The 15,370-nt window shown below is 42.9% G+C and overlaps 3 protein-coding genes across 4 annotated transcripts; 1 reads left to right on the top strand and 2 right to left on the bottom strand.

Annotated features, from left to right (window-relative positions):
* The first annotated feature begins 2,820 nt into the window (after nucleotides 1-2,820).
* Nucleotides 2,821-7,554, top strand: fhl2a (four and a half LIM domains 2a). The gene is made up of 6 exons (XM_061691717.1): nucleotides 2,821-2,911; nucleotides 5,139-5,314; nucleotides 5,821-5,995; nucleotides 6,091-6,260; nucleotides 6,339-6,525; nucleotides 6,969-7,554. Exons 2-6 carry the CDS (start codon nucleotides 5,159-5,161, stop codon nucleotides 7,118-7,120), a joined length of 840 nt encoding a protein of 279 aa, XP_061547701.1. The 5' UTR covers nucleotides 2,821-2,911; nucleotides 5,139-5,158; the 3' UTR covers nucleotides 7,121-7,554.
* A 730-nt stretch (nucleotides 7,555-8,284) lies between these two features.
* On the bottom strand, nucleotides 8,285-12,099 carry c12h2orf49 (chromosome 12 C2orf49 homolog). Of its 2 annotated transcripts, none has more exons than XM_061691931.1 (4): nucleotides 11,971-12,099; nucleotides 11,702-11,865; nucleotides 10,544-10,802; nucleotides 8,285-9,382 (listed from the first exon to the last, which is right to left on the bottom strand). In XM_061691931.1, exons 1-4 carry the CDS (start codon nucleotides 12,097-12,099, stop codon nucleotides 9,326-9,328), a joined length of 609 nt encoding a protein of 202 aa, XP_061547915.1. In that variant the 3' UTR covers nucleotides 8,285-9,325. The 2 variants fall into 2 exon arrangements, with proteins under 2 accessions (XP_061547915.1, XP_061547916.1); XM_061691932.1 differs by lacking the exon at nucleotides 8,285-9,382 and adding an exon at nucleotides 9,389-10,068 and having other exon boundaries at nucleotides 11,971-12,088.
* Nucleotides 12,100-13,506: 1,407 nt separating this feature from the next.
* On the bottom strand, nucleotides 13,507-14,673 carry gpr45 (G protein-coupled receptor 45). The gene has a single exon (XM_061691933.1). The coding sequence runs from the start codon at nucleotides 14,665-14,667 to the stop codon at nucleotides 13,507-13,509; it is 1,161 nt and encodes a 386-aa protein (XP_061547917.1). The 5' UTR covers nucleotides 14,668-14,673.
* Between the last annotated feature and the right edge of the window lie 697 nt (nucleotides 14,674-15,370).

Here is a 15,370-nt window from a genome sequence, read left to right as displayed (position 1 = left end):
CTTCGTTATGGCGACATCCATTTTCGGCGCTCCTCCGTTCTGAGAGTTTTCCAGGACGCTCGTATCGGCTCTCCGACGAGCCGCGGGAATTCCGGTGCAATTGGTCTCCGGTGTACTAATCATTAACAGTCCAAAAGCAACAACGCGGAATCTGTCTTTCCTGACCTTTCCACGAGAAAGGACGCGTCGAGTTGGAGCATCACGAGACAGCTGCACTTTTATCCCTTGGACTGCATAGCTGAGCTGGACGCCGAATGGGGGCGGGGTGGGGGGGGGGGGGGGGGTCGCCGTGGTTCCAGCTGGACAAAAGTAATGGGACACGTTGCAAGGGAAGAAAATAGTTGAAATAGAATGTTCCGTATAATATTGCTCACACACTTCAGTAGTTCACAGCGGAGCCCATTTGAGCTCTGTTGCTGACTAAAACAGCAGCACTGAAGCACATAAACGTGACACACATTTGTGAAATACCCTAAGGAACAAAATGATATGTTTTTTGAAACCCTCTTTGTCTTGCTGAAATGAGCCAATTTTAAGTGTGTGGCCATGTCCCATGAAAGCGAGCTGCTGTGCTAAAATGACTGCTGTTCTAATGTTGACTACTGCTTGTGCATAACGTTTTTTTGTTTTTTTTTTGCAACATTGCAAACTGTTGATGTGACATTTGTTGTAATTCCCATTCAAGCGTGCGTTGCTTTGTCACATGTTTGATCATATTTGCATGATTGACCATGATGCCGTAGCTACGAACTACTGGTAGATTTGTTTGGACTTTTCTTTTCTTTGGAGTTTGTCTCAATACTTACACAGTCAAAATATCTCGTGATGAGCCGGTTGAACAAAAACATACAGTACGCACGGAAATATGCCCCCATGTCTGTGAGAGGCGGAGTAATTCAATCTATTACTAATCATGTTGCTCTGTCATCTGTGCAACCGCATGTCATCCACCTTCAATTATCCAAATGGAGTCAAAGGGCACGGCGCGTTTGTCTCAATCTCCAGTTCTGAGTGCAATTTTGAGATTTTTGACGACGCGTCGCTGAACCATGCGGTGTTTTGCTTTCATGTAGCATTCCGAGTATCTTATGGTGAAGCTTTAAATATTATTTTTACAAATAGTTGTCAGGTTCTCGGCTTGTGTATAGCTCTCGTGAAAATGACCAGATCTGATTTGCAGTTCATAATCGATGTAAAAAATATATATATATTACATATATATATATATATATATATATATATAGATATATAGATATATAGATATATATAGATTCATTACGTTTTCATAATTTTTATCATAACATTAAAACTTTCAAAATCCGACAATATTTTTTTTTTCACGTAAAATTCAGCTTTCCTTTGTTATTTGTTGGAAATCATTTTGACAACTTGTTGTCAGAAAATTCCGATTTACTTGGGGGAGAATTCCATCTCAATTCTCTTAAAATGACTTCTCATACTTTACATACTTTCTACTTCATGCCTCGTAAATTACTACTTTTTCACAGAGTATGACTACATTCTGGGAAAATTAATGGTCGTGAGATTTTGTTATCATATGATTACAGTATTTTACTTTTGTTTTATATGTTCAATAAATGTTTTCACGTCAGGTGACTTTATTCTCGTAAAATTACTTTTTCATGTAGCTGATGTACATTTTTCGTCACCGTGGTTCTAATGAAATTTCTTGTAAAATCCCGACTTCATTCCCATAACATGCGTATTTTAATCCTAATTCCAATGTATTGACTGACTATCACTTCATTTTCATAAAATTATGACTTCGTTCTTGAGTTTATTCAATTACAATTTATTTAAAAAAAAAAATGTTCTAGTTCTTTCCAAAAAAAAATGTAAAACCTGAAGCTAAAACTCACAAAATTTGGAGATACATGCATTTTCTTGGACCACACTTAGCGTCTGCATTCCCTTGTAGCATGCAATATAAGCGAGCTGCTGAGCAGTCAATAGAGAGAAATACATCAGATGAACACATTCGGCTGTTAAGACCCCTTTTTTTTTTGTCTCCCCACACAAACTAATCTCTCTTTGGTGCGCCGCAAATAGAGCACGCGGAGCTTAGTGAAGCACTGCTGACGTGTTTCTCACTGGAGAGAATCCAGGGACCGCCGGGTCCAGAAAACCTGAGAGAGAGCGAGAGAGGCTTTGGCTGAAAGACCCAAGTGGGGTCTGTGCACATGCATGTGTGTGTGTGTGAGGAAAATAGCGCTTTTATTTGGCACCATGTAGGTGTCTGTCATCACCAGGCCTGGATACAATATCCAACATGTTGGATGTTTGGGATTGTATGCGTCTTCCACAGTGAGTGGAGGTAGAGACAGTTGAGACACATGAGTGGGGAGGGGAGCGCCAATCATGGCTGGACACCCGACCCTCTCGGTGGTGTCCATTTCCATGAAACAAATAATGTGAAGTTATGTAACAATTTGTGTGCGTTTGTGTCGGAATCCCCCACCCGCAACATGGGAGATAATTGCCGTCGAGACTGGAAAAGCGTGGGGAAAATATATATATATACAAACAATATATATTAAAACAATTTGCAATGAGTGTTGAGAATGAATGGCACATTGTGATGGTGAACGTAAACTGCTTGAGTGACCGTAAAAGGCCACATGGTTGACTCCGGGAGTCAGTGAGTCAATGGGGGGGGGGTGCCTCGGAGGTTATCTCTGAGAAGCTCTGCTTTATTTTTAGATCTAAAAGGGAAAGAAAAAAAAAAAAAAAAAAAAGCCAATAACCACCCACCCACTCTTAATGTTGCGCCTCCCCCATTTTCAATTAGCCCCTCATGGGTGGAGTAATGCAATTGACTAGAGATCTCCCCGAGAGTCCAGCCTCAGTCTGATCCAGACTCGGCACAGGCGCAAACTCCTCACACGGGAAGGTAAGACCGATCCATCCATCATCCGCTCATCCCCAATCATCTTCATCTTCATCCCCCCGCCATCCTTTCATCCCACTTCCACAGTCTCTTCACCTTTTCACCACCTTTCTCCTTCACCCGCCATCCCCAAAGAGGCTGCTGTCAGGCCTTCGAGCAGCAGTCTCTTTGATTCTTATCATCCTAAACGTACCCCCTACTCATCTCCCCAGAGGCCATTTTCCACCGTTCGTTCCTTTCATTTTCACCCCTGAAGGCATCAGGCTTTACTTCGGTTCGTGCAGATAACGTCTGATCTAATGGACACGCTCGATTTAAAGTCATTCACTCCATTCAGATTATGTCGTTACTGAGTTACGCGGTTAAGGCTGGAGATCAGACCGTTGCATTTGGAGGGTTTGTGACACATGGTCACTGGCTTTCCCTGACATTTGCTGCATCCTTGAAATGTAAACGTGATGCAAACAGGGCCAACATTTATGAAAAACTAGCCGGGGAATCCTGTAGTGGCAGGATAAAGTATCGATATTGAAATACAACGTTTACTCTCCCAATATAGTAACGATACCCTAAGTTTGGATACTGTTGCTGACAGATGCACGAGTATAAATAGTACTTTTTAATTGTAGTATTCTATTCTATTCGCTGTATTTTACTTTTTTTCCCCCTCCAATGTATCATATCTCATATTGGAATATCATCAATATCGTATCGCAATAATATTGTTTTGCGAGTTACCATATAGGCAGTCTTTTTAACGGTAATATTGTGACAAAAACATTTATTTCTGGATTCAGTGTATTGTAGACGTTTTCACAATTACTCCAAAACCACCATAAAACTATTACAATGTCACATTCACAAGGGACCGTATGCATGGGTATCAGTTTTTACGGTAATTTGGTGTGAGAAACTTACTTACTTTACTTTTGTATCCACTGTAAATGTTTTTTCCTCCGATATATCGATCATCACATAATTCCTGTCTCGGTGTATTATTGTTAATGTTTGCAACATACTGCAAGAGCACCATAAGTGAAGGTATGGACATTCCTCAACATTTACAATTCACTGTCTTGTATGTGTTTTTCCCCAGATCCCCAGTATCACAAAAAAATCGCAATATTATCATTAGCATTGGGAAAAATATATATATTATCGTGCCACCATGGTGCGATTCTCAGGCTCGGTATGCAGACCTCAAGAACAGTTGTGCTGGACCTTGCAGGGATAGACCTTCAGGACCCACGCAATGCTTCATCATCTCACTCGCTTTAGCTTATCCACCATCAAAGGGAGCCCAAGTATCTGGGAAACAGCTGCCCGACGTGTCGAACCGACCCCGCAGATTGTATTTGTGCCAGTTCAGATTAGCTGTTTTTATTTTTAGGCGGCAGATAAATCCTTATATAAGCTAGGTGAGTCATGGTGGAGAGCGACAGACAATGAGAGAATGTGGGTGCGGCGAACGGAAAGATGAAACCTCTCAGCTTTTGAATATTTTCCGAAATGTCGCGTCTTTTTGCTGATTGAGTGGGTCATGCTGTATCTGGAATGGATATTAGACAGTGTGGAAGTTAGTCCCTAGCGTCTTTATAAGACCAAAGCTCAGGGTCAATGCACAGATGGGCTGTAGGCTGCATAGTTAAAAGCAGGGGTGGGCAACCTAGCGCTCCTGAGAGCGTTAGATCCGGTCCTGCCAATCAAATGCTGGAAATGACCATCTTGGAATGGCCCCTGACAGCCAAAAAGGATCCTAGCTCTCCTAACTCCGTAAAACAGCTCACACACGCATAATTGAGTACATTTAGACACAGGTGGAAGAACGATGGTCGGGGGGGTTTACCATGCAAACAGCTGCGGTAGCAAGTGGCCATTATTCCAAGTGCTATTCAAGACCACTTATACACACAAAGTGAGAAGGGATACTGTGGTGCTGACAGCTGGAGGTTAGCTGATGGATGCATACAGTAGCAGGGTGAGCCTTGGTATGCAGGAGTTGTGTGTGTGTGTGTGTGTGTGCGCACCCCGACCCCATTTCGCACCCCAAATAGACTGATAGGGGTTATTTATAACCTCCTCATTTGGAGCCAAAACAAAATAGGAGCCTGCTGAGAGATGGAGGAAACATCGAGAAATTTGAAATGTGTAAAAGCATACACAGTAACGATACACGGCCTTTCGCTCTCGTCGCAGTGTCTTTTTTTTTTTTTTTACATTCCTGTGTTAGGTGATCCGCCGTGGGTGAAAATGACAGAGCGCTACGACTGCCACTACTGCAAGGAGTCCCTGTTCGGGAAGAAGTACGTCCTGCGAGAGGACAATCCCTACTGTGTGAAATGTTACGAGAGCCTGTACTCCAACACCTGCGAGGACTGCAAGAAGCCCATTGGTTGCAATACCAGAGTGAGCGCACATCCATAAACACTAGGGCATCGGTCGGCCAATTTAATCTGCCGATATTACCCTTTTACAAATCGGCAAAAAATGGGTCAACTTTGTTTGCAGACCTTTACAGATTGTTTTTTTTGTTTTTTTTTTTACACACAAGACATTACAACACAAGACAAAGATGACATTTACACAAACGTTTTACAAATGTGGTAAAAATCAGCCGATTTTTGCTGATTTGGAAAAAAAATAAACAAATACTAAAGGACCAAAGTATTGTCACACAGTCAGATGTTCTGACTGTAATTCATATCTTTATTGTAAGTGTTAAGGGACCAAAAAAAAAAATAAAGTTATGTTATTCATTATATACCTTTAAAATTAATCGGCCGATTCATCAGTTATCGAAATTTTACTCTTTGCCGATTGCCGGAATCGGTATCGGTCTCGAAAAAAATCCATATCTGTCGGGCCCTAATGCATACACGTGTGGCATGCGCTGCCTCCGTGTCCCTTAACAGGATCTGTCTTACAAAGACCGCCACTGGCATGAGGACTGCTTCAAGTGCTTCCTGTGCAAGCGCTCCCTGGTGGACAAGCCCTTCTCCACCAAGGACGAGCAGCTCCTGTGCACCGAGTGCTACTCCAACGAATACTCCTCCAAGTGCCACGAGTGCAAGAAAACCATCATGCCTGGTGGGCACGGAAATTAAAACACTCTAGCTACAGCATTCTATCAAGGGAGGTTTTTCTTCTTACCCTCGTTTCCTCACCGTGTCATTGCCGTGAAGGCTCCAGGAAGATGGAGCACAAGGGCAACAGCTGGCACGAGACCTGCTTCACCTGCCAGCGATGCCAGCAGCCCATCGGCACCAAGAGTTTCATCCCCAAGGACAACTACAACTTCTGCGTGCCCTGCTACGAGAAGCAGTTCGCCATGCAGTGCGTGCACTGCAAGAAGGTACCGTAGGTTACCGGGGACCCCTACAATAACATAGCGGCGCGGCAATAACGTCACCGTGTTGTCGCTCCGGCTTAGCCCATCACCACCGGCGGCGTGACCTACCGTGACCAGCCTTGGCACAAGGACTGCTTCCTGTGCACTAGCTGCAAGCAGCAGCTCTCTGGCCAGAGGTTCACCTCCAGAGACGACTTTGCCTACTGCCTCAACTGCTTCTGCAACCTCTACGCCAAGAAGTGCGCTTCCTGCACCACCCCCATTAGCGGTAAGCAAATATGTTCGATTCATCCATTTTCTTTAGCGCTTGTCCTCATGAGGTTCACGGGGAACACCCCGGACTGGTCAGCAGTCAATATCAGGACACATTTAGACAAACGACCATTCGCACTCATACGAGGCTTGTGAGAAAATCTCCAGGACGGGTGTGACAAATGATGTATTTCAAATCTAAACTAGCAAAACCTTTCCCCCTTTGTAGTCATTCCCAGCATTCCCAACACATTACTAGGAATCCCACTCGAGTTCTTCTCCAAAATTATTGGCCGCAACACACGCCGCTGCAATATGCTTTCGGAGGATTCTGGAAGAATCCTTCCAGGGTCCACCGCAGATTCAGGGTTACAGACAAACAAATGGGTTTCCCTAAAGTCCTTACAATGACCCTAGAAAGGTTAAGCCCAAGCTTTTTGGGAATTCTGTCTTTTTCAGGCCTCGGCGGCAGCAAGTACATTTCCTTCGAGGAGCGCCAGTGGCACAACGACTGCTTCAACTGTAAGAAGTGCTCCGTGTCCCTGGTGGGCCGCGGCTTCCTGACCGAGCGTGACGACATCCTGTGCCCGGAGTGCGGCAAAGACATCTAAAGGCCGCCGCGCACACAGAAATTAACATGAAAACGAACATCCAGCAGACGCGGCACATACTGTAGTGTCTTTACGTCCTTCTAATGTACATTGTTGTACGGCATGATTACTCTTGACTAGAACTGATGACAAAAATGCTAACAGAATATCTACTTGCATGAATGTAGAGGACATGTTTGCAAATATTAAGTATCGTCTCGAATCGACATGAATGCAGACTGCACGCTTCTAACTTTACTAATCCCTGCGTCGTGTACGGATAAGTCTCTGTGCAACACTTATTGACTTTTGTGTAAAATGTAGATGTGCATGGAGTCAAATTTATGGACTTTAGAATGACTCAAAATAAAAGTGTTAACAAGGCATAATGTCTCTCATTCCTACTCCATCCATCCATTTTTGAGATTGCTTGTTCTGACATTTGGGCATATTTTCAGTGCTTCTTTTGCATTCAACTTGACCCACAACTAATTCAGACATAAAATTGTTTTTTTTTGTTTTGTTTTTTTTTTTAAATATATATATATATATATATATATATACATATACATATATATTGACACCGCCACCTCCAGCGAGAGTCGCCGTATCCTCTCCCTAGAAACACAAGAGAATGAGGAACTTTAAGCGACCTCGCAGTGGCCGAGCCACAGTTGAGATTTGGCTTTCACTTTGCTTGTGTTTTCAGGATTTCATCAGCGGAATCGTCAGGCAAGCAAACAAACGATTTGAATTACTGGGAACCAGTTCTCAAAAAGAACCAGTTTTCCAATCGCTATGGCTAATCATTACTGTCACTTGCTGATTTTTCACGAAAAATAAATACAAATACCAAAAATTTGATATAAATGAAAGATTTTCCACCAATTCTAATAAAAGCAACACAGCTGTTCATTTATATTGTCATGGTTTATTGATATTAAAAAAAATAAAATAAAAAAAAAAGAAGTTGCTGGTACAAATATAACCTGGGCTCTGTGATCTTAAAAACAAAGTTCACAAACCCAACCCCAAAAAGTTGTTCATGCAAGGGTACCTTTGGGCTTAAGGAAGTCCAATTTGAAACCTTTTTAAAGGCCACGTTCATCACGTTGAAAAAAAGTGTTTATATAGAAAAACCAAGGTTGAGACCCTGTGCTCTTTTAATAATAACTATATCCATTTGAACTACTTGGCTGTTTATTATGCTGTAGCAACCTAATACACGCAAAACAACATTGAAACACAACCCCGCCGAGGTTGAAATGTCAGCAGAATCTCGCACAGCACAGCGAAGCACCGCACATTCGCAGTTTGGCACAAGAGGATTCACGTTGGCGAAATGTTTTTTTCATCGTCGTGGCATTTTCTATCAAGCATGGAATGAGCACTTCAACGCCACTTAAATCCTCCATGACAAATACATTCAAGAAAAACGATTACTAAAGTACATTACCTATCCTACAGCCAACACTGTTCTTCCGATGAATGTTCCATTTACGCTATTCGAGTCGAGTATTTAGAGCAAGTGACGCCGTTTGAAACGCATTCATTTTGACGCGTGTACTTGGAGAACCCCTCGGAACCTCGGCCCCTATGAGCTTATTGGTGGATATTTCTGACTGATACTTGTCAGTCACGGCGGGGATCGGCTCCAGGAGGAGAAGCGGAACGGAAGATGAATGAACGAATGACCCGTCAGCCAGTCGGGGGAGGAGTTCACAGGAAATGAAAGAGATGAGGAGATATGTTGAGAAATAATGAGGTTATACTGTTGTACTCTTAATTTGAAGACATTTTTGAGCAGCTTTTCTATAGGGCGGTATGACACAAAAAGATTCACCAAAAAGACTCAATTTCTCCAGAACCCATCATCTGATTTTGCGTTGCGCTCCGGTTGAAGAGGCCATTCCAACCAGACGCCGCATTTTGACACACTGTCACTTTTGGGGAAATTGTGTCACGTTGCTAATAGCAGACTGAAAACTGGTCTTAAGTTGTTTTGAAAAGCTACATGAGCGACTTGATTGTTTTAAGTGCCAAGTGGGAACAGCTTGACTGCCATCAAATAATATATAATAAATAATACATAATTTTCAATTTCAATGAGTGAGCTGGCCTATTAATGAATGTTTTAAAAGGAGTTTATTTGGTGAAATCACTGTTATATGGAGCACGACAACATTTATTGAGTGGTGAAAGAGGTGATTCGCTGTCACGCAGACGTCAAGGCCAAGTCACGTGCTGAATCTTTTTCTTCACCTCTGGAGACATGAGAATACCCTGAAGACAAGCAGCAGGAAAAATAAAAAATAAAATAAAAAAGCAAAGCTGAAAGAACTCCGTTCCGAAAAAAAGCTCATGGTAAAACACAACCACAAAATCACCAAAACTCTGCTTTACTGGACACCACAGTGCATGAAAACATTACATGAAAAGGAGAAATAGACTCGTCAAAGAAAAAGTTCCGTTTGGATTTCAAAGAGTCGCCAGAACCGATGACGACATTCGCTTCTACGGATTAAGGTAAGTGCGGGAAAAAGAAAGTGTTACGCAGAACGTTAAGCAGCTCCACATTTATTTACAGTATAAAGCTTTTTGTGCTTATTTATGAATTTGAAGCAGAAAGCCGAGTCATTTTCCCTGCCTGTCTGTCTTTTGACACTAATAATGCAAAACTCACGATTTAAAAATAATAAATACACATGGAACGTATTTTCTGCTTAAATAAAATCAAAAAATTCAACATTTCTAACGTAATACCCAATAAATCTATCCCTAACCAGGATTGGTTATTATCAATACTGAAAACCTACAGTATAGCTAACAAAAACACATACCTTAATATCCGTGAATGTGGGAAGAGGCATACATCTTAAAGTGCTGCTCGAAATTGGTGCTCAGCGCTTTGGGGGACTTACACAGACGATGTTCGTGTGGTTAGTTTGGGCAAGCCCTGTAAATACGGCCTGTGGAATAACGCAATTTTTTCAAATCGGGAAAAAGACCAAGCCGTTTTTTGCTACGCCGGAGGTTACGTGCAAAGAAATCATTGAATTGTACAGGTTATAGGACGTATTCATTTTTAACGTTAAATTTATCTTGATGTGTGTGTGTGTATATATATATATATATATATATATATATAAATATCACAAAAGCCTAGACTAGATCAAACCTTTTTTTTTTGACTTGTTGAACGTGAAATGTGCTGAACGGTGACATGTCTTGATATTCTTTTCTTTTACTTTCTATTATAAATATCTTCCATTATGTGTCGTATGTTTAATTAAAAAAAAAAAGATCATTATAAAAAGGCATTCAAATAAGGGGTGTGAAGACTTTTTATATCTACTGTATGTGTGTTAGCTGTCCAATCTGATTGGTATTCTGAAAGATGGCCAGTCTAGCTGTGGTAATCGTGTAACTCGTGTTTCTTCTTACCGAGCAGTTTGCCTCCCGTTTTAGGCTCGCGGTGTCAGAGCAGCGTGAAAACTTCTGGTTGGAAGAGGAAGATGACGATGATGATGACGACGATGACGGCGACGAACTGCCACACAGGCGACGAATGGGGTTGGCCAGGTTTAAAGCCGGAGGGGGTTTCAGCCTGTCAGCCTCTCCTGATGACGACATTGCGCTCGTCTCCGGCTTCTTCGCTTTTAGTGAGCCACAGGAAATGAGACGGGAGGACGTAAGGTGGTCCCTGGACGCGACAGCACACAGAAAACGGTCGGTACGGGTTAAACATTCGGGAGAAACGGCGAACTGAAAAGAAAAAAGAAATACAATAAAATTTCATTTTACAAAATAAAAACAAACAAATGGTCCAAAAAGAATTCCACTTGAATAACAAAGGCTTACATTTGTGGCAAATAACTTGTGGTGTCACAAAACACAAAAACCGACATGATGAAAGTCATACGGTTCTGGGGGGTATCTTTTATGAGATTAAAGTCTTTGAGAATATGATCATAAGTTATTAGTAAACATCGCGATTTTGAAGAGCAGTCATTGTTCTGAGACCACAATTTCAGTTAAAAAAATAAAATAAAAATAGATGTCACTAAATATCACTGGTGTTTATGCTGCTATAAAACGTTACATTTTTAACCATTAGGGAGAAACGGGAAACTCAAAAGAAAAAGAAATACAATAAAATAAAATACAAATAGTACCAAAGAAAATACCACTTCAAAAACAAAGGCTTAGAATTGTGACAATTGAGTTGTGGTGTCACAAAATGAAACCTAAAAGATGAAAGTCAAAATAAGTCTCTTAGGAGATTAAAGTCTCGAGAATAAAGTGGTAAAATTATGAGAATATGACCATAATTAGTGAGATCGCAATTCTGAAGAGCCAAGTCATATTGTTCTGAGACCACAATTAAAGTAAAAAAAAAAAAAAGTAATCCCTTTAGATATCACTAAATCTCACCGATTTGTATGGTGCTATAAAACTTTAAATTTGTAAACATTAGGGAGAAATAGGAAACTAAAAATAAACATGTCACCAAAAAAAAAAAAAATAATAATAATAATAATGTCACAAAAGCGCCTCCGCCACCGGTTGAGGGTGCGTTCGGTTTACGGTTTGGCGACTCACCTGTCCGGTCGCAAGCCGGTCGGTGCTTGTCCACCGCGAGTCTTCGCCATCCTTTTCCCCCAGCGGTTGTTGGGTAACGTGCGCTGCGGCCGCGGGATGACATGTCGTACGTAGAGGTCTACGAGCTGGTCCCGACTCCCACAATCTCTGGAATTGACCTTTTTCTAAACCACAAACAAAAGCCGGTAAACAAAGGCCGTCTTTAAAAATACGAACATCGCCATAGGTATCGAATGTTAGCCAGGTATGCTAACGCCACTGTTTCTCACCTCATTTAAAATTAACTGGAGAAAATCCTGAGACAGAAGCTCAGGGTGAAGTAAAACGTCCAATTCTGAAGCGCATATAGCTTTGCCGGCTAACTCACCGCGGGTCGCCATGTTTGTATTTCCCAGCATGCTACGCGTCACCTTTGTCTTCTTCTTTGGGCGTTTGAGGCTGCAATACTGCCATCTCGCGGCAGCTACTCAAACACAACACAGCACTGTATTGTCAAATTAAACCATAAGAAAGCCAAACTCAACCAAGAGTTTGCAAATTTTAGTGCTCAAGGGCCACATTTGATTTGTAAAAACGGATCGATGGGGCAGGTCATTCTCAGGTCATGTTTCACATTGTTGATTTTATAATAAAATAATATATTATTAAGCCTTCACTCGTGTTTATTGGATATTTAAGCCCTTTGGCGTCAAATAATAATAAGTTATTCCGATATATGTAATACAAAGCTTTTTTAAATTTTTTTGTACGTTTCCTACTACGCAAGGTAGGAAAATGAGTGAATTATTTCTCCATTGGCACCTTCCATTTTTGTGGTGTCCCTCCGTTTTTGTCATTTCAGTTTATGTGCAATTATCTTCACTCTGCTAAGTTCACCTGCTCCAATCGTTTTCAGTGAAGTGAACACCTGGAGGAAAGAAACGTCTATCGTATCCCAGCAACATGGCAATATTTGCACATCATGTGACCTCAGCCCTGTTTACATTGTGGAAGTGGATGACCTCAATGTTTTGTTGTATTTTTTTTCCACGACACACACATCTTCAGTCCTTTAAAAATCACATTTATTTGTCTGTTTCCATTCCTGTTAACCCATTGTGCATCCAAGTACACCTTAATAAATGAGGTTGTCTTCCTGCTCCATGAATCAAAATGTTGTTTTTTTTGGGAGGGGGGGGGGGGGGGGGGGGAACACACATTATTAAAAGTGACTTTTTGTTTGCATACAAATAGTTGGGTCCCCAGACTGCCTGTCCACCAGTCAAGTGTGAAATTAAACAACCAAGTAAATCTTTTGTGATCTGACTGTGTAGATTCCCAGTCATCCCGGTCATGGTAATTCGAAGTAAAAGTCGAATCAAAGCAACTGGGCTCTTCCTTTTTGTTGTTGTTCACCGCTAAGGGCTTACGAAGTTCTAATTCTTTTTAACCTCGGGAGTCTCTCTTTGTAGAGGGTGGTAGGGTGCTTCCCCTGAGACATATACAGACAGACAGGCTACCATTTATACTGAGTGGGAATTGCACCAAAGTCAGGCAAGTGTGTACTACCTCAGTGTCTTCCTAGTGATATTCTCCAATTCACAATAATATTCAAATAGTAACAATCAGTCAAGCAGTCTTAATGCCCGTCCCTTGTCACCACTGTGAGTCAATGTACAAGACAACAGTTCACCAATGATGGAAGGATCACAAACAAGACAGAGATGTTGACATTGGACCATACGACGTTTTGCCGCCATGTCGGCCATCAAATCTGAGACAAAAACAATAAGTAGACATCGGAATCCCACAGCGTTTTGTGTCCTTCACACAGCCGACTGAGTCTCGCTGCAGACGTAGATGTTGCTGGGTCGCACTCGCCTTCGGCTGCGGCCCGCCACCCTGGGACACAGGCGGCAGCTCTTGGGAACGAACTCCTGGCAGGCCTCCCGGAACTTTCGGATCCTCCAGCAGTAGATGATGGGGTTGAAAACCGTCTTCAGGTAGCTGAGCCACAGTGCGCCTATGCTGGTGGGGTAGAAAGCGGGACTGTAGTAGAAGCGGCGGCTGAAGACGGCCAGGAGGCTGACCACGGTGTAAGGCAGCCAGCACACCGAGAAGCCCACGAAGAGGATGAGGATGGTAGTGAAGGCGCGGGTCTTGAAGCTCATGTCCACCTTAATCTGCGGGGGTTTCTGCAGCCCGATGAGTCTCATTTTGCTGACTTGGTTGAGGGCCGGCAGGCAGGAGGGCTCGCTGGCGTGGCTGTGGACGCGCAGGGTGTTGCGGCGCACCGTGTTCAGGATGCACATGTACGAGTAGAGCATGACAGAAAAGGGGGCGAAGAAGACCGCCACCGCCAAGAGGACGGTGTAAGCGCGGTCGGCCACCGACTCGCTGTATCCCAGCGCGCACTGCGGCACCCAGACGTCGCCTGCTCCCGCCGCGCCTGTCCTCCAGCCTACCACGGACGGTAAGGACACGCACAAACTCAGCAGCCACGAGCCCACGATCAAAATCTTGGCCCTGTGCGGGGTCAACTTGTCCTGACGCTGCACGATGATGAGGAAGCGATCCACGCTGATGATGAGCAGTATGGACACACCCTCCAGGACGAAGAGCCAGTAGAGCATGATGGAGGCGCGGCAGAAGCCGCTCCCGAAGCTCCAGTCGGCGCTCCCCAGCGTGACGGCGGTGAAGGGCATGCAGAGGAGCGAGAGCATGATGTCGGAGAAGGCCAGCGTGGCGAGCAAGAGGTTGATGGCGGAACGCATGGCCGGCTTCTGGTAGACGATCAGACACACGATGGCGTTGCCCAGGAAACCGATGGTGATCATGAAGATCATGATGCCGGCCAGAGTCACGCGCAGGGTGACCGATATTAGAGGGGTCCCGGGTTCGGAGGGAGGACTACTTGTGGCTTCAACGGCGTCGTCCGGCTCCATGAAGTCGCATCCTTCCAGCAGGCTTTCGTTGCAAAAAGCCATTGCGGCGCTCAAGCAGAGAATATCAATGTGCACGAAGCGGAAGATCACTGTCAAAGGCCGAGCGACAACTTGTAAGCCATCTGAAACGCACAAATAAAATACAGCGTGCTTAGTTTCGCTGTAGCGGGCAAGCAACCGTAAAGTGGACGGTCAAAATCGGCTCATAATGAGGCAGTAGAACCATGTGATGTCTTACGGCCAATCAGTAAAGACGAATAAAAATACAACGCCTTTTTTTTTGGGCGCAAAATTCATTCCCAAACATACTCAAATACATCATATGTCGCCATAACATACGTACGTGTAATGTACACAAACTGAAAATTCATCATGATGTTCATGAATTCAAAAACATTTTGTTTAGAAATTGTGGTATACGACGAAAATCAATATTCCATAGCATTTCAATGTTTCTTTTCCATCCAATGAAAAGCACGCGTCTCCAACGGTTGTGTTTGTGATTACAAATGAATACAATTTCAAAATTCATACTCGTCTTTCGTGAACTGGTGTTGCGTGTATAAATGACGGAATAAACATCCAATGAACAACTGATTCATTTTTGCCAATAAAAAGCTCCCAAATATTTTACACACAGTCCAGGTAAATAAATACTATTTTTTCTTTTTAGTGATGCAATAGACAACGAGAGGTGTTGTTTTGATTTATTTAATAGCCTACAATGACTATCAAAACTATGAAC

Source organism: Phycodurus eques, chromosome 12, assembly GCF_024500275.1.
Source record: "Phycodurus eques isolate BA_2022a chromosome 12, UOR_Pequ_1.1, whole genome shotgun sequence".
NCBI lineage: Eukaryota > Metazoa > Chordata > Actinopteri > Syngnathiformes > Syngnathidae > Phycodurus > Phycodurus eques.
Note: the sequence above shows the minus strand (reverse complement) of the source record. Positions and strands in the feature narration are given on the sequence as shown.

Bases quoted from the DNA above. Each gene is read 5' to 3' on its own strand.
- c12h2orf49 (XM_061691931.1), bottom strand. From the start codon at position 12,099: ATGCTGGGAAATACAAACATGGCGACCCGCGGTGAGTTAGCCGGCAAA. The intron at 11,866-11,970 runs GTGAGAAACAGT...TTTGTGGTTTAG, and splicing joins TCCAGTTAATTTTAAATGAG to AAAAAGGTCAATTCCAGAGA. The intron at 9,383-10,543 runs GTAAGAAGAAAC...GCTTGTCTTCAG, and splicing joins AACGGGAGGCAAACTGCTCG to GGTATTCTCATGTCTCCAGA.
- gpr45 (XM_061691933.1), bottom strand. From the start codon at position 14,667: ATGGCTTTTTGCAACGAAAGCCTGCTGGAAGGATGCGACTTCATGGAG.
- fhl2a (XM_061691717.1), top strand. From the start codon at position 5,159: ATGACAGAGCGCTACGACTGCCACTACTGCAAGGAGTCCCTGTTCGGG. The intron at 5,315-5,820 runs GTGAGCGCACAT...GTCCCTTAACAG, and splicing joins CCATTGGTTGCAATACCAGA to GATCTGTCTTACAAAGACCG. The intron at 5,996-6,090 runs GTGGGCACGGAA...ATTGCCGTGAAG, and splicing joins CAAGAAAACCATCATGCCTG to GCTCCAGGAAGATGGAGCAC.